The sequence below is a fragment of the Solea solea genome, chromosome 16 (genome assembly GCF_958295425.1).
Source record: "Solea solea chromosome 16, fSolSol10.1, whole genome shotgun sequence".
NCBI lineage: Eukaryota > Metazoa > Chordata > Actinopteri > Pleuronectiformes > Soleidae > Solea > Solea solea.
Window position 1 is genome coordinate 9206063 of NC_081149.1, and position 26463 is coordinate 9232525.

The following is a 26463-nucleotide window of genomic DNA, read 5'->3' on the forward strand; positions in this document are numbered from 1 at the left end:
CATCTGTAATCATGGGTTTCTCATTATTTCAGGATGTACTCTCTCTGTGTTACCAGATCCATATTAATGATTTTTCATATTAATGATGTTTTGTACTGCACTGTCTCCTCCCTGATGGCCGTGTGATGTACAGCATAAGTGAGCTGGGAGATGTGCCTGCGGTGTGACGCAGGAGCACAAGGGACGGGAACTTCATCGCGGGTTCACTGGAGATGCTCTCGAATGATTCATTGAGTTGACTTCATATACATAAATACATATTGCATAATGCTTAACATTGCATGAATGGCGTGAGCCCAGAGACACAAAAATAATGGCGGGGTGAGTGTTTGGCTGCGGCTGGAGGTTGAAAGGCAGCGGGCGACTGGTGGTCAGAGGGGAGAGGGGGGGTCAGTGGATGGATGGATGGGTGGGGGGGGAGGGGTTGAGAGGACGTGAGGATGACTCCATGTGACGTTGCACACAAATAACATCATGTTCTGTTCGTGGTAATCATCAATATTTGTATATATATATATATATATATATATATATGTATATATATATACATATATATAGTATAACAGCAAACTGTTGTTAATTTACACTAGGGTATATATTATTGTTATATTATATAACATGATAAAACACTGTACAGTAAAGTATTCAAGATGTAGTAATTCACAGTAAATATACACACTGTATACGTTTGCTTTTAATGTACATGTCAAATACTTTACAGTGTAGGTAGTGGGAGAGGTAGGTAGGTAGGAAGGAAGGAAGGTCGGTCGGTCGGTCCGTCGGTCAGTCGGTAGGTAGGTAGTAAGAAACTTTAGTCCTTATCCATACACATACATATTGCACCATAGATAGATAGATAGATAGATAGATAGATAGATAGATAGATAGATAGATAGATAGATAGATAGATAGATAGATAGATAGATAGATAGATAGATAGATAGACACACACCTCCTGATTTTCATCCGACCGGCTCAGTGAGCTCACAGTGAAATATGTGGTGGGTTCATAATGCATCAGTTTCTCCTATACGAGCATTGACCTTTTGTGGATTTGTGTGCGATTACTTCTGCCTAACTCAGTGAATTTAATATTAATATTAATCACCACAATGCAATACAATAAAAAAAAAATCATTCACCATCATTTACGGTAACCTAGGATTCATGTCGTTATCTAAGAGGCCTTTGCACACAAGGAACTGAACAAAATATCTGGGCCCATGAATACACTGTCAGACCCTGGAATTCATTAAATGATGAAACATCATCTTCACTTTTATCCGACAACCTTCCATACTGTCACGTGGGGCCAAATACTCGGTACACCTTCCACTCACGGTTAAGAGGAGCCACACATTGTTCAGGTGGACGACTGCCCTTGTCCCAAGTACACATTCAATAAATTCAATTTATTGAATGAAGTGAGTCTTCACTCAAAGTTAAAGGTGAAATAGTGTAGTTTACTACAAATAAATTACTGGATGCTGTTTTCCTCTATTTCCAGCCTGTGTCCTAAAGTTTGGTTAGCCAGCTGTTAGCTGTAACTTTACATAAACTGTGTATAGACACCATGAGAGAGATATAAATCCTCTCATCTAACACTTACATTTTTAAGCTTCCAATGATCACATTATTCAGATCAGAGTCTCCACGGCTGGTGCACTTTATCTAAAGTGCACTTGTGCGTTTTCCCCCCACTAGCTTTTTTTAAACATGAAATTCTCTACATATATATATTTCATGTAATAAATGCATTGAATACATGAGATTAAAAACTCCTGACACTTTTCATCTCTTTGCAATGTCTCACCTCTGGGGATCTTGTCTTCTCTTCCGACGCTTCACTCTCTTTCCAGAGGACAGCATATTCCTCTGTGGTGTCTCCGCCACATTGGGGCCACGTTGGGGGCGAGAATGGGCCACGGAGAGTTTACACTGGACTCCAGCTGAGCTTTTTGACAGGATTCAATGGCTGGATGAAAGGAAGATCGCCCTGACACCTCCCATGGGTCAGACCAGCAGAAGAGGGGGAAGAAACAACGAAGAAATGTCACTAAGTAAATTTCACAGTCAGTGCAATCGAGCTAAGGCCATAGTCCGACTAAGACAAGCTTGATTTTAGTCAGACTAACGTGTACATGACATGAAGAAAACCCAATTATCGTCTTCGTCTGACTAAAATCGGACTTTTAACACACATTTCAAAGTGATGTGATTCTTATCTTATTTTTAATAGCTGAAAAATCAGACAAAGACAACTCTAAAAGTTTTAAAGGAGTAATTCATATATGTATGTAATGCCCACTACACCACCCACACCTGCCAATAAAGTAAATATAACAAATGAAACAGAACAGAGGAAACACCAATCATAAATCTCAACAAACAGCCAAGACAGACAAAACATATTCATAGAATAAAATAGAATAGAGTTTTATTTAAATAGTGACAATACAAAGAATGGAACTGTGGAATGTGCTGTCTCTAGTTGACTTGAACAGTATAATAACATATGATCAACACGTTAAAACTACACTGTAACACACTGGAACTACATGCTAACACTACACAACACACTACAATGAAATAAATGACAATTATTAAGTGATAAATACAACAAAATCAGTACAATATGATAAAACTACACTACATAGTACACTAAAAAAAAAATGTACACGTCAAACATAAACCTAAGACACCTAAAGCCAGCACTTAACCTTTATCTTATATTCATTTGATGTGTTCCAGAGTTGACAGCCCTTAGGTATTTAAAACATTTCACCTCCCACCTGGTTCCACGCGATTAACTTTCACAACTAAAAAGTCTCACACATGGTAATTTAGATGCTAATCATCATGTTTCAAATCAGATGCAAACAAAGGTGGAGCGGCAGAGATGTGAAAGTGCTAAGCAAAGAGTTTGCACTTCGTGCTGTGAGAGACGCTGCAGTCCTGACCGAGGTGGAAAGGTCATCCCATCATTTGGGAGCCTGGAGGGAGAGGAGTCAAGACAGAGTGAAGCCGTAACCAGCTCGCTGCAGGCAAGACAGACGGAGGGAGCGTACACATAAATCTCTCTCGCGCATAATAATTCGTCACCACATGCATTATGATACCTGGATCTATTAGTCAATCCTGCAGCAGCAGGTCAGCCAAAGAGCAACTCTGCAGTTTCTCACCGGTCTTCAGTCTGCAGATGGAGGACAAAGAGTAAAACAACACTTTCCCTGGAGCTCTGATGTTTATTCAAGGAAAAGAAGACAACAAGTAAACTGAAACTAAAGATCACGGGCGACAAAACTTAACAGCTTCACTTAATTGTCTGTTGAGTGTCTTACTCTGGGCTGATAAACAAGTCCGCGCAATCAGCGTGTGAAGATTTGAGATAACCCGCGCACAGACGGAGACATGCAACAGTAATCACCTCATTGCACTGAAAAGTACGTGCGGTAAGGCTGACTTGACTCCATGTGACATAACATGCAAAAGTGCTTGCAACATGTCATCATCACTTTGGTGTGAGGACGCGCCGTGCAAACACGAGGGAGGGAACGCGAGACTGACTTCGCCTTTTAGTGGATGAGTCCTGGTCTGCAAAGTCAGTTATTATGTCTTGTGAAAATGCAACGCTGTCACATGCTTTAGTAAACAGGGCAGACGTCAGGCTTGATAGAACTGCAGTGAGGAGGAGGAGGAGGAGGAGGAGGAGGAGGAGGAAACACATGGCCCGAGGGTATTCTCTGTAGGTTTGTGTGTGTTGCTGTTTTCCTCGGGAGTCATGTCCTTCACTGCGTTTGCATTCACCTGGATATCCTGTGCATTTTACTGCAAGTCAGCAAGAAAACGCCGAGCCGGAGAAAGACTTTAAGCAAATGCATATTCATTTTCTCAGCACATACTGTATAAAAAAAAACAGCTCGTGCCCAGACACAAATGTTTCCTTTTTCCTCCCTTCTCTCTCTCTCTCTGTCTCTCTGTCTGTGTGTCCGTCTACAACAAAACTATCACACACTTACCAATAAAACACACGCACACACACACACACCAATAACAATGTGGCAAATTCCTTTCCAAAAGCAGCCTTTTTTCCGTCCCCACTTTCCTTTTAATGCACAAATGTACCATCTCGCCTCACTCTCTATCTCCAATTTTGACTTCCTCTGCCTTGCTGTCTTTGTTTTGAGCCCCCCACCCCCTCCCCCCTCGCCCTCTCCTCCCCAACTCTAAACCACCTCAGTGGGTGCCAAGCAGTCACAGCAGTGACTTGATCCTTGCACTTATGAAAGGGGCCCTTTGATAAGCCTCGGTCAGAAGCAACACAAGGGGAAGCAATCAGAGACACAAACTCGACCAGAGATGAGGCTTCTACTGTGTGTGCGCGCTTGTGTGTTTGTGATGTTGCTTTGTTTCTTTGACCTGTTAAACTTTCCTCTAGGAAAGAAATCTTTGAAAGTCTTTTTTTTTGATTCCCCCTCTGGTTTTCCCTGATGTACTTCTGAAACTCTTCAGAAACATCTTTTTGTAACCAGGGAGAACAAAGTGATTAAACTCGTTTGAGGTGGGTTTAGAAGTGATGTCTGGACACGATGCTACGGAGATAAGGTGTTTCCTGTTCTGTCCTTGTCTTCACATCTGCTCACTTAGTTCATCTCAAAGCCGTTGCCTGTACAGTAAAATATCTAAAATGTCAACAGCTCTGCAATTTTGTATTGTATATATTTTTTAAAGCATTTTTGTCATTTTCAAACACTAAGCTATATAGACCCTTTCGAGCGCTACGTCACAGAAACTGCACGCGCATTCTCCCTAGCCTTGGGATGTTTGTATACAATGAAAGGGTCTATTTGCAGGTACAGAAAGTATCTTGTAATAATTGCTGTACTACTGTAACTTTACTGCATGCAAATAAATGATAGAAATGTGTATAAATAAGGCAAAACATGTATCAATAACTGAATTTGTAAGGAATTAAAATCCCTTTGTTGTGTTTGTTAGTTTCACAGTTTTGATTTCCTTTTTTTCTCTCCATGCTGATGTTGTTCACTGGCTTGCATTAAAAAAAAGATTTTTCAGAAATGTCCAGAAATACACAATTTGCCATTGACAAATGCAGGAAATTGTCTTTGTCGTTAAACACTTCAGCCTCTTTCACACCAAAATTGCCGGATATAACCCTTGTGAAGCCACTAAAAATAGCGATTATCACAAGTCCTTTTGCCAGTGTTCTTTTTTTTTTTTTTACATCCCAGCATCACCCGTGTGTGAAATGTGACATCACGGACGTGCTGCGACATAACAAAACCAGTCAGGAGAAGAAAACCACAGCTCTCAGTGACTATTTTTGCACAAATAACTGAACGTGAGTGCTGTTTCAAGTCTTACAAATGATAGTGACTTTGCTACCTGCCAGAATATAAATGTGCATCACAGCGTTGCGCCACAAATTGTTTATCTCAGGCATAAATAGATGATAAAGAAATAAATGTGTTCATCGTGGTCTTATGTTGGAGCCAAAGCTGATAAAAACCTGTGAGTATTTAAGAGTCATTTGACCCAGGACTGAATGCTGGTTCAAAACATTCCCACCAGCAATAAAACAGTTTAAACCAAAGGTTAAATGAGTTTTTAAGTGTTACATTGTATAGGTCATGACTAAAAAGCTTTTTGAAATGTTAAAATCTGTTTCTACACGATGCACTTACACAAATGTTTTAGCCTGGTTGTGGTTGACAGCCGTGGATTCTCTAACAAATTAAGCAAAACAAATCACTTCCACTTGCATAGAGCTCAGCACAGACACAGCAGACCGCGCTCCCCCCTTCTGCCTCTCTAACACTCGTCTCCCCCATCTTTCTCATCTCGTTCATCGCCATCGCTCTCTATTTGTCCTCTCTGGTGTGCGTTGATCTCAGAGGTTCAGAGATTTAGAGAATTTGGGGCAAACTGATCTGAGTGGCAGTTACAGCTGGCAGGTGCAAAAAAACCAACCAAGCAAACACCACCTCCCTCCCTCTCCCACCCTCCACACCTAAACAAACCCCAAAACCAATTTGGGGCTTGTGTGTTTCTTCATATAGGCAAACTCCATGTCTGTTACCAGATATAAAACAAACAGGCAAATATGTACCGTACAGCAGGAACACCTGGTGTGCCATGTCTCGCAGACTCATCTCACTGATACATTACACATCCACGTGGGTGAAGCTGCAAGTGTGCATCTCAAATGTAATGATGACGATGACGATGATGAAGAGAGAGAGAGAGAGAGAGAGAGAGAGAAAAAAAAAATTCCACCAAAATAGCTGGTGACATGTCAAGTGTAATATTGCGGCATCCTGCTCACTGATCCGTCTCAATTCATCACAAGGGTTCGGTCCAACTCCGACACTGACAGTCGGCGCCCGTGCCAGAAAACAGGCGACTGCTGAAAGAGCCAAGAGCTCGGGGATTGATTTAATTATTTATCCCACCAAAATGAACAAAGCAGCTGATTTCACTCACTGACATATTGAACATAATACGGTCTGTAAGGATAAAACACAGCTTAATTATATCCATCTCTATATGGGATTAAAAAGACTCATTTCTCCCCGTTTTCTTGGTGTGTTTTTGTGTATTTGTGCACTTTATACACCTGTGATAACTTGCTAACATGATCTTAGTTGTAAGAGAGTGTTTGGTATCATTTTTCAAATGTTTAAGGTGTTTTGTCTAATGAAACCGAATACTTGTGCATGACCAAGTTGCAGCTTATTAAGAAAACTGTGTTATAGTGACCTAATAAGAGAGCATTTCATGTGTTTTTCTATGGTGAATTTGCTATTGACAGCCATGTTTGTACATTCAGTTTTGTCTGATTTAAAAGAGTAAACTCTGTCCTAATTGTGCATACGAAGAAGGTGCACGCCGTTACAGAAAGCCTCTAATCCTGTATTTGAATGTACATTGTTAGATTATTTTTGTTACTCCAGTGATTACACCATTCATAACGTTTTGTTCTGGGGTGCAACTGTTACGATTCAGTGTAGGACCCAAGAGCAGGCAGGCGAGGAAACGTGGCAGTTTTAACAGTGGATTCAAAAAGGTTTAACAAATGTGAGGAAAGCACTTTAAAGTGCCGGTAGCGGAGGCGGCGATGGGTTCCATACAGCAGCGAGGATCAGCGTCAAAAAGCAGCATGAAGCAGCAGCAGCAACAGAAAGGGCAAAAACAACAAGCAGCACTAGAGTAAACGCAGTTTATCAGGAGAGCCGTGACATTACCACTGAGTCGTCTGTTACGACCTGCCGATGGCTGACTGCACGACCAGGAAATATGTAGGCTGAGCTGATGAGTGAATTGGGAGCAGGTGTGCTCCCACTGCAGGTGAGCTGATTGCATGCTGGAGGTGGAAGCAGCAGAGAAAGGAGGAGGAGACGCAGGAGGCGGGGCATGACACTTGAAGATGTTTCGCCCAGCCATGTTATAGTGACGTAATATGATTATCTTATTATATTATCATGTGTTTTCCTATGGTGAATTCGCTTTTAAGTTGAAAGTATGTTTGTATATTAACGAGCGTTAAACTCCGTCTCAGTCGACGCTACTGTCATAATAGCGCATACGATGGCAGCTAAAGAAGGTGCACACCTTTACAGAAAGCCTCTAATCCTGTGGACATATTTAAATGTACGTTGCTATATTATTTATGTATTTTTCTAAAAATACACTTTGAGGAATACTGAGGAAACACCGTCGCTTTATTCATAATTTTTTATGGGGTGTAACAATTGCAAATACAGCCATACAGAGAAAGTGCCAGCATAAAGCAATATAATAATATATAATATATTAATATATAATTAATTGTTTATTACAGATTGTACAAATTAAATGTGATAATAAAGTCTTTACAGAGTCTTTGGCTCTTAAACTTGGAAATAAAGTGTTGAGACTGATGATGATGCAGACTGGGCAGTTATGGAGAGGTTGCTATCGGACTAGCTGTTTATTTTATGGTCTGTTTTCCTTCCAAATGGGAAGATAAACTGGCAGCATGTTCTACTGAAGAACTAGAGGTTAGAGACGTGCTTCCACCCAGTGGAATGGTTCAGTTTGGTACTTTCCCATTAGGAAATATCCAGCCCCAACCGGAACATTTTTCTGTGCCCTTCCCTTGGGGCACCAGAGTAATGGTACCGTACGAGTGGAGCTGATTGGGCGACAAAAAAGTGACCAGAGTTTCTTCAATTCCCCGCAGTCGCAGCCACAAACCGAGCAGAACATACGAGCTGCTGGACGTCCTCCAACTACAACTCCACGGTATCATGTATCTCTATCTCAGTCGAAACGCAAGACTGACCGGGAGCTTTACCGCAAACCGAAGCGAACCGAACCGTACCATGACGGAAACACGGCTGAAGACCCCCAAATCCTACGGAGCAGAGTTATTCAATAACGTGTTAGTCCCTGGTTGGTCTCAGGGACACCCACCGTCTCTAAATGTTGACTCATCTGCAAAAACTGGACACTCAGCAGTGTGATGGAGTAAGTGCGTTTGTAGGGGTGGGACTGGTGAGAGATCACCTTGGCATACATGACGTGATGATGATGCATCAGCAGGGGTTTCTGTAATTACTGTAAATTCATACAGAAAGACCTGCACACTCTTTTCCCAATTGGTCGACAGGTGAACTTTTAGTATTTCCCAGTTCCTTGATTGAATTTGTCCATATTGCGTTGTGAACTGTATTAGACCAAAAACACCGAAGACCGAGTTCTTTACAAACACGACTGCACACTTCCCAGGACGACTGTGTTTGCCGTCCGCGGACTTTATTATTTGCCGTCTTACTTCACCATTCATCACTCCAAGGGATGAAAATGTCAAACAAATGACATCATTGCTGCATATAGATTTTCTCCCCCCAAGCAGGACGCTTAATTTGATAAAACCATGAAATCAATACCTAAAAAAAGACACCAATAAGGGATGGTGTCAGCACATTCAGATGGAGAAACAGTGTTATTGACATAAAGGCGAAGCAAAGAGGAGGAATAAAATAACAACAGATGTCAGTGGCTCCTAACAGAAAAATAGATTTGCTGCCTTTGCCCTTAAAAAGTCGCTCTGAGTGAGCAGATCATTTTAAAAGTTTTTAAAAACATCCTCCACATACTGTATGAAGATACATTTATCATTTGTGATATAGACTGCAAGTCCTTGGCTCATTGTGTTCCTCCTTGGCATTTGCTTTAGGTAATTAGCACCTCTTTTTTTCTTCTTTGCTCGAGAAGCTGGCATAGCAGATTTAAGTGTTGCCTTGTGTCTTTGCACATACACTGTATGCATGAATGTTTAGAGCCCACCTCCAAGAGAAGAAGAAGAAGAAGGAGAAGGGAAAAAAAAAAAGACTGTCTCTCCACAGCACCATCTTTATTTTTAGACACTGGATGCTGATGAGAGAAGAAAAAGCAAGGGAGTGAGAAATGGCATCAGAAGTGGGAGGAAAAAGTAGAAAAGGAAGTATAGAGGGGGAAAGACGGGGATGAAAGAGAAGGGGAGCAACATGGTCAGGGAGGGGGGGCTGTGTCGGTGCCTCTTTAGTTGAGGAGAGTGGTAGAAGGAAATGCAACGGGATAAGAGCTCTTCCTCTGAGTGAGCCAGAGAGAGAGGGAGAGACTGAGAGAGAGAGAGAGAGAGAGAGAGAGAGGGGGACATAGCCACACCAACCTCACACTCGATAGGGGAGCAGAGGGGAGGAGGGGGCTCAGCTGCTGCTGCCGCCACTGTATAAAAAGCCAAGCCTGAGAATCCGGCACCACAAACCCACCACACACACACACGCACACACACACACATACACACATACATACACACAGATCCAGTCACTGCTCTGTATCTCCCACACTCTCCCTCCCTCCCTCCCTCCTTCCCTCTCTTGCTCTCTCTCTCTCTCTCTCTCTCTCTCTCTCTCTCCATCCCTTTGGGCTCTGCATCCTTCTTGCTTCTTCTCACAAGTCAGATTGTGTTTGTAAGTACAGGCTGAATGTCTCCCTGTGTATGCCTGGGCTTCCTCAAGTCTTTTTGCATGTGTGAGTGACTGCCTGTCTGCTTGAGTGTGACTGAGTGGAGCAGCGAGGTGTATCAAGTGTATGAGGGTCTCTGTCTCACCCTCACATACACTCCGTTCTTCCTGCAACTCTTCTCGGGATCCTTGGATCCCTTTCCTCCGCGACGGGCTCCCCACACAAAGCAGTCACCATTTCCGCTCCCGGGAGACCCACGCTGGCAGCGCAGCCCCTTCCCCGACTCAGCATCGGGAGGAAGACCCTGGTGGCGGCTGCCGTGGGGGTTATGCTGGTCCTGGTGCTGGTGGTCCTCATCCCCGTGCTCGTCAGCTCTGTGGGTACAGATGCCAGCCACTATGAGATGCTGGGCACCTGTCGCATGGTGTGTGACCCCTACCTGAACAAGGGAACGCCAGCCAGCAGCACCAGCTCCACCGGTCTACAGGCTGAGGCGGAGGCACTGAGCGACCACAGCAACGTGCTTCCACCCTCCACCTTACTGCAGGGCCCACAGGGGAAGCCTGGCAGGCCAGGCAAGCCCGGACCCCCTGGACCACCTGGACCACCAGGAGAACCAGGGCCACCGGGACCTGCTGGGCCTCCTGGTGACAGAGGGGATCAGGGAAGGACTGGGGTTTTGGGTCTGGAGGGAAATGGAGCTATCAGCACAGCCACCTACAGCACTGTGCCTCGGGTGGCTTTCTATGCAGGGCTTAAAAACCCCCACGAAGGCTACGAGATCCTCAAGTTTGACGACGTGGTCACCAACCTGGGCAACAACTACGATGGCATTTCGGGCAAGTTCATCTGCAGCATCCCGGGCACATACTTCTTCATCTACCATGTGCTGATGCGAGGAGGAGACGGCACCAGCATGTGGGCAGACCTCTGCAAGAATGGCCAGGTTAGTGCTTTGACTTGTTTTTGTCTGACTTTCTTTTCCTCTCTACAAAGCATTTCTGACTTCTCTGATGCTCACCTTCTTCCTCTTCCTAACAAAAGTCCTCTGCTAACAAAAAAAAATCCACACACTGCAGGAAGCTGATTTTTTTTTTCTTTAAAAAAAAAAAAAAAAGAAAGTCAGTGAATTCAAAAAGTGACTTTGTGAGGGAAGCGTGCGCATCTGCTGCGCGCCTCCAAAGCCCAGAGCGCACAGCTGTGACAGTGAGCGCGCCCGGAGATTAAGATGTGTTGACTAGTTGGAACCCGCGTCCCCTTCACCGCGTGATGCGTCCTGACATTGCCGCGTGCAGAGGACGGTCACAGTTTGGGCTGCAGGGAGCGCGTAATCTTTGCCGTTTGGAAACGGATGGGGCGATCGGTGTTTTTTGTTTTTTCTCTTCCTTCCTTGTATTAAATGCAAGTTTGTCCGGGAGTGCTGGTATTTAAACTGTTTGGAAACATGTGAAGTTGAAATGATATAGAATGAGCATGAGAATGAAAAAAAGGGAAAATATTCTCTGTAAATGTATTTATACCGAGTGTTGTTATTATTATTTTCAAAATTATTAATATATTACATGAAAGACTCTTTTAACTTAAAACTTAAAAAACATGACTGATCAGTTCACTGAGTGCAAAACTACGGGTAGGAAATCGAAATATCACTTATATAATATCTGCACCATACAATTAAGTCAGCGCAAACTCACCGGATCTGTGCACTCATGTTAAACGTGCATCATGACACCTGCACGATCTGTCCACGGCTTCGTTGATGCATTGTTTTAATGGGGCGCTAATTTGGTTTTGCGCCTCCCGAGGGTCTTCTCAGGTTGGTAATATGCGCCAGCGCAATTTGCAGCCTTCCGATCAGCCGTCAGATCGCTTACATTTTGAAGTGGCTTTGAAAAAAAAAAATTCACCTATTGCTTATTTTCCCCTTTGCTGTTTAAAAGACGCACAGATGAATTCAGTCTGTGTGTTGTTGTTGTTGTTGTTTTGCTGTAAGCTGCAACTGTGCATCCACCAGTGTGCACAACAAACAGACAGGGAAAAGAAAACGTATTCATGTAAAAAAGAAAAAGAAAATAAATCAAATTGTGTCATATTTTTAACGGTTTTGCTCCGAAGTTTAAAGCAGCAAAAGAGATTTCACTGATGTTCATCACAAAGACAGTTCTTTCTGAATGAATACTGGGTTTACGTCTGTTTTAAAATGAGAAATCATTGTAAAGTAGAAGTTGAAGGACAGTGCGTTTTTTAAAAAAAACATAGCAAAGATGATGTTTTTATATTTAAGATTAGATTCATTCACATGTCACAAGAGCCTGGAACTGTTTTATTTATTTATTTATTTATGTACGTATTTAATAATTAGATACCTCATATAACTCTTGCTATGGTTATTTTCAGTTGAATGAAAATAAATTCTGCTTGGATGTTCCTCCCAGTCATTTTCAAAAAAATCTCAGCTCTAAATCTGCCTTTCTCTCTCTTCTGTCCTTCAACAACTCAGGAGTTTCAAGCGACGCGTATCGTCCCATCTTTACAGTAAATTATACATATGAAAAGAACTTCTATCTTAAGTGTTGGTGCGAGATCACCTTGGCATATACCAGGAAATCAGAGCTCAGCTCAGAGTCTGCAGCACACTTGTCTAACTCTGTGTCACTTTGGCTGCTGCAGACAGGACTTTCAGAATAAAACGCAGACGTGTGACATCAGCAAAAAAAAGATCAAGATCAACGTGACAAGCTAAATATACCCAATAATGTTCATGTCATGATGAAATGCAGTCATGGGGAATCATTTCAAACTAGATACCTGCATGATTGATGACAATGTCATCATTAGCAGAGCTCAGCTGTTACATTCACTTATTTATTTATTTTTTTCCCCCCTGTAATGTGCAGTACGAGATGTTGGTCATTTATCAGAGCACACGTTTGTATATCATCCGATAATGACAATTGTGTCCAGTGAAAACATTTTTTATGAACTTATTCACCAGTTCTCGCCAACTCCTCTGCTGCTCACTAAAATCTGACAGCTCAAAGTTGCAGCACAGACGTCACCAGTAACAAAGAGGGGGGAAGAAGTTAAAATGGCAAGATCGTTTGAGGCGGGTAAATTTATAGGCTGGGGACAATTCAGAAACACCTTGACATTATAGAGAGACACACACACACACACAGACAGAGAGACATAATCCCAGAGTCCCTGAAACTGCAATCAATCTTTGTACTCAAAAAGTCACTTGCACACATGGATACACAGAAATGCTGCTGGTGACAGATGTTGTTTTACTGTATGTGTAAAACAGCATCACACTTTTCTGCAAGTCACAGGAAGTGCTATTCATAGTCATGAACTTGCTGCGCCGTCACAAAGACTCAGGATTCTTGCAGCAAGATAAATGATAAATACCTTTTCTGAACTTCTTATCTTTGTTTTTGTTTTTGTTTATTTTTTTTGGGGGGGGGAGTGCAGTATTTAAGTTACTTTCAACCAGAAGGGCTCTTACAAGTGTTGAAAATGTGGAGATAAAAAAAGTGGTTGGCAGTGGCTCTGTGGCATAAATCTGCTATCTTGCCAAGGCAGCTAGAGGTTAATCCCTTTATCCTGGCCAAGTTCATAGCCAGCAACAAAAAAGAGAGTTACAGCAATCACCCTCTATATATAATGTCTCACTCAACAGGAATGTTTATGAGTAGGCGTAAAAGCATTGATATACAGTATAATAGAGGAAGAAGAACATATGTTCCAATAAAAAAAAGCCTTCTGTTCCCACTTCATCGTGCTCCCCAGAGGTGGGTGTGGAGGTACTTAAGTTAGACGCACACAGTGTGTGTCCCCGGAGAGGCGCGTAATGTTTATAAAGTGGTTACTGCTCCTCTGTCTCTGTCTCCGTCCGTCCCATGCACGGCTCGTGCATAAAAGTGAGAGTCCTCTCGCTGTGGCGTTTATTAGGTCGTTGGCCCCTGAGCCTCAATCTGTGTAAATGGCTCGGAATGGTTATAAATGTTGAGCCCAACTTATGCTACATCATTGATGAAGTGCTGAGGGTCAAACGGGAGCCTCCTGCAGTCACACCAGTGTTTTCCTCAGCTCATTAAGGCAGCAAAGAAGCTACAGTGTGAGGTGGAACAGTGGAGGCCAGGGAATTGCAGACAATATGAGCATTTTATCATCTTTTGGCTTTAGTGAAGCTGCGGGTTACCACTTTTTCCTGCAGTGCTGTTCCAATCCGGCATGTGCTCCTTCCACTTACAAGCGGGGTTCTTACAAGCGGTGTTCATCTTCCATGGGTTACTTTATTTCCTCGCCTCTTTTTTAACCTGGCAACAACCAGACTCAGTGCACTGTCCCCGGGACTGTGACACTTCTATTAACTGGACCAAAAAGTCAGTCAGCTTCCTGGTAAACAAACAATCTATTTTCAGCACATTATCCTCCAAGTTTCTCTCCACACACTCGACTGGCTGTTCCTCTACTTGCTCTCCAGATATTCCAATAACTCCATCAGTGAATTTGCTATAACCTGTCTTGTAACACACCCCGAGAGACACGACAGTGACAATGAAGATTGGGGGGAAAAAAAGAGGACAGAAAAGACGTTGTTATTGTGCTTTTGTGCTACCGAGTCTGTTTAATTGTAATTAAAAAGCTTGAATCAGATCCAGGATGTGTTTGCGCTTCTCCTCTCCGTTCCCTTCTTAATATTGTTATTAATCTGCAAAACCGTTTCAGAGTTAATTAAAAGCAATGACTTCAGCGTCAGTCTCTCAAGAGGGCCATAGTGAATAATCACTCTGTCTCCTTCTTTAATAAGCTTCAACGTCCTTCGTGCACATGGCTCTTCCCGAGCAATTACCGCTGCTGCCTCCTCCTCAAATACACACTCATTCACACATGCTCACACACACACACGCACACACACACACACTGCTGTAACCCGCCCCAACTGTGCTCTGCCCTCCATCTCTCCTCTATGGCGCGACTCTGGGAGCTCACTTTCCTGAAGGAGCAGCAAGTTTTGTTTTTAAGGAGAAAACTTCTTTTTAACAAGAGAGAGAACGTGGATTGAGAGCCGCGAACACGCCACGCCATCAATATTCTTCATTCTTCTTTCAAGTGATGCATCGCACTGTAACAGACAGGATATGGGGCGCCCTTCTTTTTTTTATTTCAGATTTAGATTTTTTGAGCTCTCCTCACTTCAGTGTCTTTTAAAAAAAAAACACAAAACCCTTCGCTTCAGTCCATCTCCGCCCGCGAAGGCAACTCCAGGAGGAGGTTTCCGGCTCCGGTGCCATTTGTCCTGTTGCACGCGTGTCCAGGTGTGAACCCACACATTTGCGTCACGTTAAAGCATGTGTTAATAAATCCTCACGTTTAAACACGACAGAGAAGCCATCTGGACGGAGGGTCTGTTTGATTTGATTATCGACGTATGCTGGAAATAAACGTGTGAACAACAAAGAGAGGATTCATTGGAGCTCTCCTCAAACCAGCTTATCAACCAGCATTGAGAGAGAAGAGGAAAATCAAATTCAACTTCTGTTACGAGCACTGCACTGACGTTCACTCCTCCAACACTTAGACTTGATTGATTTTAACATTCAGGTAATGTTCGGCCCTGCTATTCGTCATCGTGGTGTGACTTCAGCACTGAGAGGCCTCTGTGTGTCTGCCGGCTGTAACAGAGAGACTCTGTCTGAAATAGACAGGCGGGGTTTTTTGAGAGAGCCTCCCTCAGTCCCTCAGCATCTTTGCCCACAGTATTGATCCCCTTACATGTGTATATGTGCATGTGTGTGTGTGTGTGTGTGTGCATGTACGCGTGTCTCTCCTCTCCTCTCCTCTCCTCTCCTCTGACAGGCCCGCTTCTTTTTTGGTGTGATGTACACCGTGACACTCCTTCTATAATCAGCCCGAGAGGTAGTGGAGGCGGACCTTTGGCCTTGATCTGCTGTGTAATTGGACATTGGATTTGACACTCTGCCGAGTGGAACATTAGAGCTGGCCTAATTAGGTGCGAGGGCTATTAAATGAAGATTGGCCCATGTTGTTAGGAAATACCACACAGATTGGAAATGTCAAGATGACATCAGGCTGTCCTCTGCAGAAGCACGGTCGGGAGAAAATCCATCATTTATTGGTGAAGTTTCTGAACTTGAGCTTGAAAACTGCCGCCGCCGTGATTCAATTTACTTTTAAAACATTTCACTTCACACTGAGCTACACAGAGAGCCATAAGAGCCCAGCAGTGTGTGCACACTGTGCTGGCATATTAGATTAAGTAGCTCATAAAATACGGCTACGATATCTCGTGTACTGAGGGATCAGGGAAAAAAAAACAGGTTAAAATAGGTTGTGGAATGTCTCCCGTGGCTCGCTGACTCAAGGATGCAGTGGTGTTGACTCACAAGGCTTCTTCACTATAATGAGGGCCACGGGGGAGTCAGAGAAGTGCCCCTGGCCCTCTTATGCAAACAGCTCTCTCTCCGTGTCTCCCCCACGCCCCTGACATTTAGCCGTCCCCGAAAATTCATTCCTCAGTGACACCCACGATTATCCTCTCCCTCCCATGCAGGAAAAGCAGCAAAGACTGTGGCTTCAAATGACTCACAGTCTGAGTGTTTAACAAAAAAAATGAATATGGGTAAGATATCCATATTCACACCAAAAAAGAGGGGATGAATCGGATCCTGTATGAATAATGCATGTCATAGCGATGCTGTCAGTTTGCCTCGCATCCAAACGCTTAATACAGAAACTCACTTTGCCTCATTTTAGAGGAATCACCTCTTTTTTCTTTCTTTTTTTTTATTCAAGAAAATGGGAAATCTAAGTGCCTGAGGGTAACTAGGAAGCACAGCACGGAGGTACAAAATAGTTGGACATTTTTTGCAGTGCAAGTCTCTCTGTAAGACAACGCTGTGAGTGGTGATTGTAGCGTTTGTGATTGTTCTCGACACTGTAGAGGCAGACGGTGCCATGTGCCGCACTCATTAACGGACTCTGATGAGTCACATGCCACTGAATTGCAGGTCAAAGTTGAGGCCTATTTTATTTTTTTATTTACATATACAAATATGTATATATATACACATTTATGCACACATATATATATATATATATATATATATATATATATACATATATATATATATATATATATATATATACATATATATATATATATATATATACTTACTTCAGTTTAGTAATATTTAGATGAGGTATCAGTCGCACACGCACAGTACGCATTCAAGGACCAACAGGATGGAGCGCACAATAACGATGATATCATCGTCAAGCCTTAAAGTACAACGTGGCAACACAGTGTGCTTTAAAAAGAGATATAGTTCTCAAAATGCAGTAGTAAGAAAAATTATATAGTATTATATATCATATTCATCGCAATATCTGTCTAAGTTGGTGGAAAACTACCATGTTATTTCAAGGAAAATATCAATACTTGATATCAGGCTATCAATAATCATATTGCAGGAAATAGGACCCTCATATTGGGTCTATCATTTTAATTGTAACCTTATTGGTACTAATGAAGGGCAGTCCCACACCGGACTCACCTCTTGCGTGAACATAAGCACTTTCATTACCATTTAAAAGGCTTGTGCAGGAAAAGTCATTCCGCTTGAAAAGCAGGCCGAGCAAAGCAGGTACAAAGAGAACAGCTGGCGGATTTCATCCAGGAAGCCTCTTCTCTGCTCTCATCCAACAGATGGCAAATCTCCTGTTACCATTTCATTCCACTTATGGTTTCACTTAGATTCCTTCAACAAATAAACCTGTAACACACGCAGGAGACCCGCCGCTTTCTGATTCCACAACTCTCCCCGCAGCCCATCATAGTTTCTTGTCCTCATTATTTCAACAAAACGTGCTCCCATATGTATGCGTGTGTGGAACAGAAAACTAAAAAAAAACTGCATATGGATGTATGTGTGTATGGCGCCCTGTCAGGTGCCTGAGATTGTGAGATTGTATGTGTGTTGGACTCAGTAGCAGTGGCAAAGCCATCTAAGCTGCGATTACGCATGCAGTTCACGGCCGGAATGTTCAAACACAATTAGACAGCGGTACACTTTGATTTAAACAGGACCGATGGACTCGTCGATCCAAAATGGAGGCTCAACAATCAAGTCGACAAATCCCTGTCAGAGACGCCCACGAGACATGTCCTTGTCACTGTGTGTGACAAAGCCCCGTCCCAGAGAGACTTCACAAGCTCCTCCTGCTCCACACACACACACACACAAACATAAGGCCTCCCATTGTCACCATTTCCATAAACAGTTCACTTTAATGGTTCATAATGAAAGGAGTGCAGCCAAGCGTACAGTAATGCCGCACACTACAGATGCCAAATGAGATGCAAACATCTTATAATGGAAATTGTTGATCGTAACAGAAATCCCATAAGACCAAGCAGCAATCACAGCCTGTTCTTTTTTTATACATGTGCCCACTTTGGAGCAGCCTCCTCCAATAAACACCATCATAATTGATAACTGTCACATGCGTAGTTCACACTTAAACAGTGCACGCGTTAAGATAATCCACACTTCACGTTTCCAGGCACACAACATCTATCTATTAGGTCCAAAGCGCCGGCCTGTGAGTTTTCCCCGTGTCTCCACGCGGAAATTTTATTCAATCAAAGTCATCACGTTGACGAAATGACGGAGGCACACACGCACGAGCAGCCACAAGGAAGACAACATCGCCCGACACCTCATTTACCATCGCTGGCGCCGGCGCTTGCCGCCTCATGCTTTGTTTGTCTTGTCAAAGTTGCTCTCGATATTCCACATCAAGGTCACGCACTGCCAGTTGGCTGTTTGTCCTGCTCGTCCCTTCACGATGAATCTGCCGTATCCCGCGTTTGAACCTTTCCCTCATATCCCTAACAAGTTGCCTGTGTGTGCGCGAAACAAACAAAGAAAGAAATATACAATAACAACGAGTCCAAGAGTTGCTCCTTCTTCATTATTTTCGAAAAGAGTGAGGGATTTTATTCATGTGTTGACTGAAAACAAAAGATAGAGGCCTACACACAAAAAAACCTCCATTTGAATAAAGAAGCAAAACAAAAGAAGAAGTAGACAGATTTCAGTGGAAGTGTACTTTCTCCACTCAAGTAAAAATGTTATTTATAATTGTATCTGCCCCTCTACACTGCAAAAAACCAAACATAAAATAAAATGCTCTTGCAGAAGTCTTAAAATGATCTCCTTAATGAATAATGAAGGTTATAATTTAAGATATATTACACATCCTCCAGTGGTTCCCAGGCTATGTGTGAACACCTGCCAAGCAAATATTTAGTTAAAGTTTCATTAAAATCCCGACTGACAAATCCTCTTGACACCACCCCCAACACCCCCACCACCCCCACCACCCACACCACCCCCGCCGCCGCCGCTCCAAAAGCAGTAAGCGTCTAATAAGACGTTGTTGACTTTGCACACTCGTGGCACATCATATCATATTAATATGCACTGGACACGAGCACCGCGGAATCAGAACAGGAGGTTTTGTTTGCACATCGATATGAGCTGTGCTAGATTTAATCAGGAGGATAAACAACCCTCCCCCCCCCAAAAAAAAGAAAGTACAATACTGCATATATTATCCGTGCACATTAAAGCCTCTCCTCTGAATTTCATTATTTTTATTTCATCATATCCAGTGCGACTGCTACTGTCCATGTTGTGTTTTAAATTCTCTCTTTTTGAAACCACACCAGACCAGGTGTTGCCATAGACGGTGAAAAACTGTCCCGTTCTGCCCGCTCTTCATTTAAATCCTCTTTGGATGAACTCACTGTTTCATTTAGTTTGTGTCAATCAATAAATTTAGTGTGTTTTTTTTATATTCAGAGACAATGAAGTTGTTAAAAATATCTTAAGCCTTGCTCCTGTGTGCTCTATAATTCAATGCCGTATGCTGAGGCTGAACCGAAAAAAACAACAGAGCTTCACTGTTTGAAAGACTGTTCGGAGAATTAAGAGTCTGGCAGTTTGCAAGGAAAACGTTGGCCTCTAAAAATTATTTTTGTGCAGTTTTTGAAGTAGAAGTGAGCAGCAAGTAATAAAAATGAGTCTTTAGGGTGAAATTCTGGATTTATTGTAGATTGACATCTTTCAGGCGTGTTAAAATCACGGAAGGCAAAGATATTTTTGTCATTACTGATCAATTTCAGCTTGATATAAACGTGCGGGAGAAGATCATTTCGTCACCTGCTCTAGATTTTGTTTCCAGCCTTAGGGAGATGTGGGCCACGCTGTCAACAACTATATATACTGCGAATAAACCCACAAAGATAAAGAAATAATAGAATAGAATAATATGAGGTAGTTGGATGATTAATGTGCCAAAGATGAGAGATTGTCTCATTGTCTCATATGAAGCACATGGAGTGTCAAAAATCAACAATTACACTTTGCGTCATTGTATTTGTATGGTCAGCATTTTGTAATATTATGTAAAACCAACGAATAAAGTTTCCAGCTTGGTATTATCAATGGTGATAGTGTGGAAATAACACAGTAATCACAGTAATACTGTGTTATTTCCATAACATAAAATGCAGGTAACAGCTTTATACTGAGAATTACTATAGGGTACTGTGGTTGTGATTCCTTCACACACGTGGTTATTTTATTATATTTGTATTTCAGTTTGTGTCAGTGACGACAGGCGTTGCTCATTTTTGGGGAAAGCAAACAGCTTTTGACTGAGCTCGGAACACACGTGTTGGATTTCGATGGTTTAAAGACTTTGTATAATAAACTAATTCACAGTAACAACGCAAATAAATGTATTTTGAGTTAAAGGATCGGAAAGTTTCGGTACAAACTACCAATTATCAATCAGTAGCAGCTGAAAATAAGACTACAAGTATGAGCACATTACTTCCCCATTGCTGTGCCATTACTATACTCTAATGTAATATAATGAGTCCAAGATAAACACAGTGGCATCACTGACAATTTTTACTTTGTAGTGAATAGTAGCAGAAATGCAGTCCTGCCTACAGTACACATGTTGTATAATTCACCCGTGACAAACACACAGCAGCACAAAGGTTCATGGCCATGGTTCACACAGGATCATCAAAGGTGTCACATATTTGTCCACATTACCACTTAAATGCTTTTTTTTTTAACGAAAAGAAAACTGTGTTTTCACCTCTTTCTATGAGAGATTCTCTCGAGGCTTTTAATGCTCGGAAACATGCGATCCTCTTATAGACGAAATGAAAACAACCCCCGACCAGTCACTCATTTCTCAACAGCAACTCAATCTGTGAGATTAGTAGCTGGTGAAAAGCTGTACATTTGTGTTGCTTTAAAATAGATAAATTAATAAATAAAACGCTGCACATCCTCTGCACATCCTCCACACAACTGCATGTTGCCAGCAGCAAGTTGTTGAACATCAGCAGAGGATGAACTGAGAGTAAAGACTTTACTGAAAGAACATAAGAATATTCCTAATGCTAAAAAAACAACTCATTATTTATGTCAATTTTGGCTGTAAATTGTGCCTCTTGTTTGTGGCTGATTTAACCAGTAGCTGCATTAAAGGCTGCACAGTACTTTATCTTCCATCTCAAGGCAAAATTATTATCTTGGTATTTGATTGCTTTCAATATTAGTTTTGTCCTGACGTATAATTTGAAACCTGTGGCATCAAAAATGGCAGCGTTATTATCCACTGATCATCGTATGAATGATGATTTAACCTCATAATCAGCGCCTTTACTTTACAGTGACACAAATTATTACGTGATCATTAATCTTATTATTTTGATCATCATGTTTGAGATAAGTAAGAGAGCGTAGTCTGATTATAATGTCTTACTTTGATTGTTTCTTACTCTGGATTATGACTTTATTTGTGTTGCTCTGAAGCAATCACAAATCATTCAGGCCAAACTGGGACAGATTTACTCATATAGTATACAGTGTATATATAATGTGTGCGTGCATACATATATACACTGTATACAAAAGGTTTTTACAGGAGTACATTTCAGAGCCAGACACAACATAAATGACTGTATATATTTCTTTTCTTTATACATTAAACTGCATACCTTCATCCATAGACTGAGACTATCAAAGAGCAACACTGAACGCCACAGAAGTCTTTCTTACCTGTCCGTCTGCAGGAAGGAAAGCTAACATGTTTATTTTTAGACTGAGATCAATATCAGTTCATTACCATGTGCAATAACTCACAATTTCATGTGCAATATTTATTTTTTGTATTTCAATATTATTGGCTTTATTATGTGCAATCTTTGTATTATTTATTATATATTTATTATTACATCATGCCATTCCATTTGCACCACTCTTTTGACACTTCACTTTTGATGCATGCGATCTTATATTGTTATCAATTTTTTTGTATGCAATTTTGGAGCAACCTGGAAAAAAGGATTTCCTTCGGGATTAATAAAGTTCTCTTATCTTATACCTGATGTATATCTGACACCTGACATTTGTTCTATACATGTGCAAAGTGTGGTTACTTCCTGTCGGAACAAATGAAATCATGTTATATTCAGTTTTGGTGGTAGTTTGCGACTTGTGGCGTATTTCCACCGGCTCTACTCGCCTCGGCACGGCATGACAGAGATTAGGTTACATCTCCACTACAAAAAAAGTACCTACTCAACTCAACACATCCATTATTACAAGCCTGTACATCTACTTATCATCATATATTCAACCTCCAGGCATCAAATCTGAATCAAATTAATATTTTGCTAATATTTTAGAGACCCCCATCAAAATCTCACAAATCATGTTTCCAGGGGAGCTCATGTGTCATTGAGGGGGGCTGAGACCCCCCCAGGCTCCCCCGTAGTTCGCACCATGGTTCTAGTTCTAGTTTAGTTCTCATAAATGAAGTAAATATTAGGGGTTAGGGTTAGAATAAGGGTTTCATCTTTTGTTTTATGGCAGGTGGAAACCACAGCTGTGGTAAAACAGGACTTTATAGCATGTGTAGAACAGATTGTGTTTCTGATATGGGTCGGGTAGTGACAGATAAGATCCTTTCATTCCAACGCAAAAGTGGCATTTTTGACGTTACCGAGTGATTGGGTCGTTGACTATTAAGTTGTTTTGGTTAAATGTTGTGCCTGGGGCATTTGTAACAGTGTAACACAGGGTACAGTAGATTTAGTTGGTTTAGTCGACTGACATCCGATGGGTTTGTTTGTATTATTCAGATATATCTCTATCATCTATTTCTATGTTATTATTAAGGTTTGAATTTACAACTGTTTTGACAGAGAAACGTTACATTTGGACTTATTATCTTCAGCACATCAATAACTCTCTTTCTTCCGAACGCCGTCATTTATGCCACTTTCCTCGCGTGTGTCCTCCTTGCTGACCGAGGAATGACCTTCATACCTCGGTCAGTTTCTAGTTTTTATTCATTGGCAGAAGTGTCAGTAGATTTGGTCATAGTTTTTTTTGTTTACGTTTTCCGTCTTGTTTTTCGTCAACAAAGTTTACACCGCTCACAATTTGACAATATTTAATAAAAACAGTAACTAAGGGGGGGCGTGACTTAACAGAGGGTCAATTGTGCCTTTTGGGACACAAGACGAGACACAAACTGAATCTGTCCACATCCAGAGTGTCACTTTTTATTGTTCGCCGCCCAAAGTTAAGTTTACAGCTGTAGAAACTTTGTATGTAACGTTGCAAGGTCATTCTCACTGTACCGGTCTCTGCCACACACACATGCATTAAAAAACACATCTATTGTTTCATTTGGCATTTGGCACTGCAGCTACTCTTTCCTCCCCAGAGAGAGACAGAGAGGAAGAGAGAGAGCGGGGGAGAGAGAGAGAGGGAGAGTGAGAGGGAGAGTGAGAGGGAGAGGGAGAGAGGAGGTCTTAATTAGTCAAGACAGGTTATTTAGAAACTGCTCCAAATAACCTGCAGCCAGAATGGCAAACATCACACACACACACACACACACACACACACACGGCCAGGCAAAGGTGTTTTTCGCCTCTTTTAATCATAAAAACTCATTCCAGTGATTGTCGTCATGCTTTGCAAAACCTCACTCAAATATTTCTGCTCCTATTCAGCAGTTGACCTTGATGTTTTTCCTCAGTGTGTTTCTCAGTAAAGAGCCCCTGGAGCGTCTGCAGTCAACTTTCTGAAACTTTCTTCTTTCCGTGGACCTAACGCTCCGAGGCTAAATGTTAGGTCTTCTATGAAAAGACCTTTGGCGAGATTGAAACCATAAATCTGCTTGACAGAAACAGGCCTGCAGTTTGACTGAGCCTCCTGATCGCTGATTTAATATCAATATAATGTGTGAGGTAGTGTATGGACCACTGGTGTAAATGTTGTTGTTTTAAGAAGAGATGTTTTTATGTGGGGCGTTACCTCACTGGCATGATGCTCCTGTGACTTTATATTTTTATTACTTCTCCCAAGATCTAATAAAATGTTGTGTTTTGCTCGACAATCAATTTACAGAACATCTCAAAGGAATTTAAAAAAAATAAAGATTCAATTTCTTTTACTGGTTTGATGGAAGAAGTGACTTTTGGTGTAACACTGGAAATCTGATAATTACGCTTCAATTATTATTCAATGTATTAGTTTTGTGAGTGTTTTTGAACTCAAAGTCCTGCACTTTATTATTATTAGATAATAATAACATGCTGCCAGTAACAGGAGCATGAAGACGTGGACTTTTATATTTAATGATACTATATGAATGGAACTTGTAGTTAATTCATTCATGAATAAATAAGATTGAGACAGTTTGTGCTTCAAGACCCGACATGTTACAATAAACTGGAGTTATTATTATGTGCATTTTATGCAGGTATCGTTCCTTAATTAAATATTATCATGCTGTATTTAAGTGTACAGGATTTTGCAGCCGTAGTTAGGGAGATTATGTTAATGCTTCCAAGATCTAAATACTTTTCACTAAGACAGAGGCTTGAAACAGCCGCTGCAGCATCTGCTGTGAATGTGTAAGTACTCTGTGGCAATGGCAACCAGTTCCTCCTCCTAAAGGAGTGGATCTAAAGTCCTGACATGCATCATATCTAACGAGCCCACCCTTTTCTCCTCCATGTTTGTCTCCCAGGTCCGTGCCAGCGCCATCGCCCAAGACGCTGACCAGAACTACGACTACGCCTCCAACAGCGTCATCCTCCATCTGGACGCGGGCGACGAGGTTTACATCAAACTGGACGGAGGCAAAGCCCATGGAGGCAACAACAACAAGTATAGCACCTTCTCTGGCTTCATCCTCTACGCAGACTGAGACACAGACAGACGCAGAGACGGTCAGACAGGAAGGGATTGAGAGAAGGAGTTGTACGATGAGGGTGGGGGGGGGAGGGGTGTGTATGTGTGTTAACAGCCGGAATCCTTTCTAGTTTTCCTAATTCTCTCCATCATCACGAACACCTCTGCTTCGTATCCATCAGCCAAGACACCCAGACTCTGTAGCCAAGTCTGGATGCAAAGCTCCCCCGAGGGCACACTGGGAAGGGCCAGGTGGGCGGCGTGGGGAGGAAGCGGGCTGGATTTTCTGCACTCCTAGACGTAACGCCGACGCGTCGGAAACCTCCTTCCTCTCAGTGTCTCTCCTCTTCAGCCCCTGCTCCATCGCACAGAAACACCAACGACGAAAAACGAAAAACCCAGCGAATGTGGATGGTCTTACCTCTTCTTTCCACAGTGGCGACGGTCAGCTGTACGGTCAGCGGACTCCACTGACTGAAACTTGTAGTGTTGTTCTGTGTAACTCTCCTTAGATTGTGTTTTTATTTGGTAGACCTGCATAATACTCGACACAAAAAAAAAGAAAAGAAAAAAGAATATATTTGTCCAGTGTGAAGATATCCTGTGTGAGTGAGAGAATGGATTTGTGAGACGTTACTTGTGATGCAGCTCGGAAATCTTCAGAATCACAATTCAAGTCGGCCTTTCATGGCGGCGGGTGTTTGTCCTCATCACTGGTTATAGCAAGGTAATTATATATACATTGTTCATGTGGGGAATAACAATATATCATGCACTGTACCTTCTAATGTATCTGAAAACCGAAGCCTTTCATTACAGAGAATAAACTCTCACAAACACACCAGTGTTCTGCTGCCGTTTGGATCAAAAGTAGAATTCAAGTCGACTCTTTGAGGTTTACTCGTGTAAGAGGCTCGACTCGGCACAAGCCGCCATGAGATGAAGCAACACGTGAGTTCAGATTCCGTGGTCATGCGTCGCCCCTTCTTTCTTCCTCCTCGCTGTGCCGACCTTCAAGCCTTCTTCTTCTTCTTCTTCTTTTGTGGTGCGGCAAAAAAAAAAAAAAAGGGATGTGGCTTCTGAAGGAAGTCACAAAGACAGAGAGATCAAGAGCCGCACGTAA

The 26463-nt window shown here is 42.1% G+C and overlaps 1 protein-coding gene and 1 long non-coding RNA gene across 2 annotated transcripts in view; one reads left to right on the plus strand and one right to left on the minus strand.

The window, feature by feature from the left end:
• Positions 1-2689: 2689 nt before the first annotated feature.
• The window catches only part of LOC131475926 (uncharacterized), an 85510-nt gene continuing 61736 nt past the window's right edge, over positions 2690-26463 (minus strand). Inside the window, exons 3-4 of the long non-coding RNA XR_009242554.1 lie at positions 3120-3193; positions 2690-3038 (exon numbers count right to left, since the gene is read on the minus strand). This is a non-coding gene — a long non-coding RNA (uncharacterized LOC131475926). The remainder of the gene's footprint in view (positions 3039-3119; positions 3194-26463) is intronic.
• Positions 10152-25651, plus strand: LOC131475925 (C1q-related factor). The gene is made up of 2 exons (XM_058654315.1): positions 10152-10957; positions 25177-25651. The coding sequence occupies exons 1-2, from the start codon at positions 10340-10342 to the stop codon at positions 25354-25356; spliced, it is 798 nt and encodes a 265-aa protein (XP_058510298.1). The 5' UTR covers positions 10152-10339; the 3' UTR covers positions 25357-25651.

Excerpts from the sequence above, each read along its gene's own strand:
- LOC131475925 (XM_058654315.1), top strand. The coding sequence starts at position 10,340 with ATGCTGGTCCTGGTGCTGGTGGTCCTCATCCCCGTGCTCGTCAGCTCT. Across the intron at positions 10,958-25,176 it reads ACCTCTGCAAGAATGGCCAG|GTCCGTGCCAGCGCCATCGC; the intron begins GTTAGTGCTTTG and ends TTTGTCTCCCAG.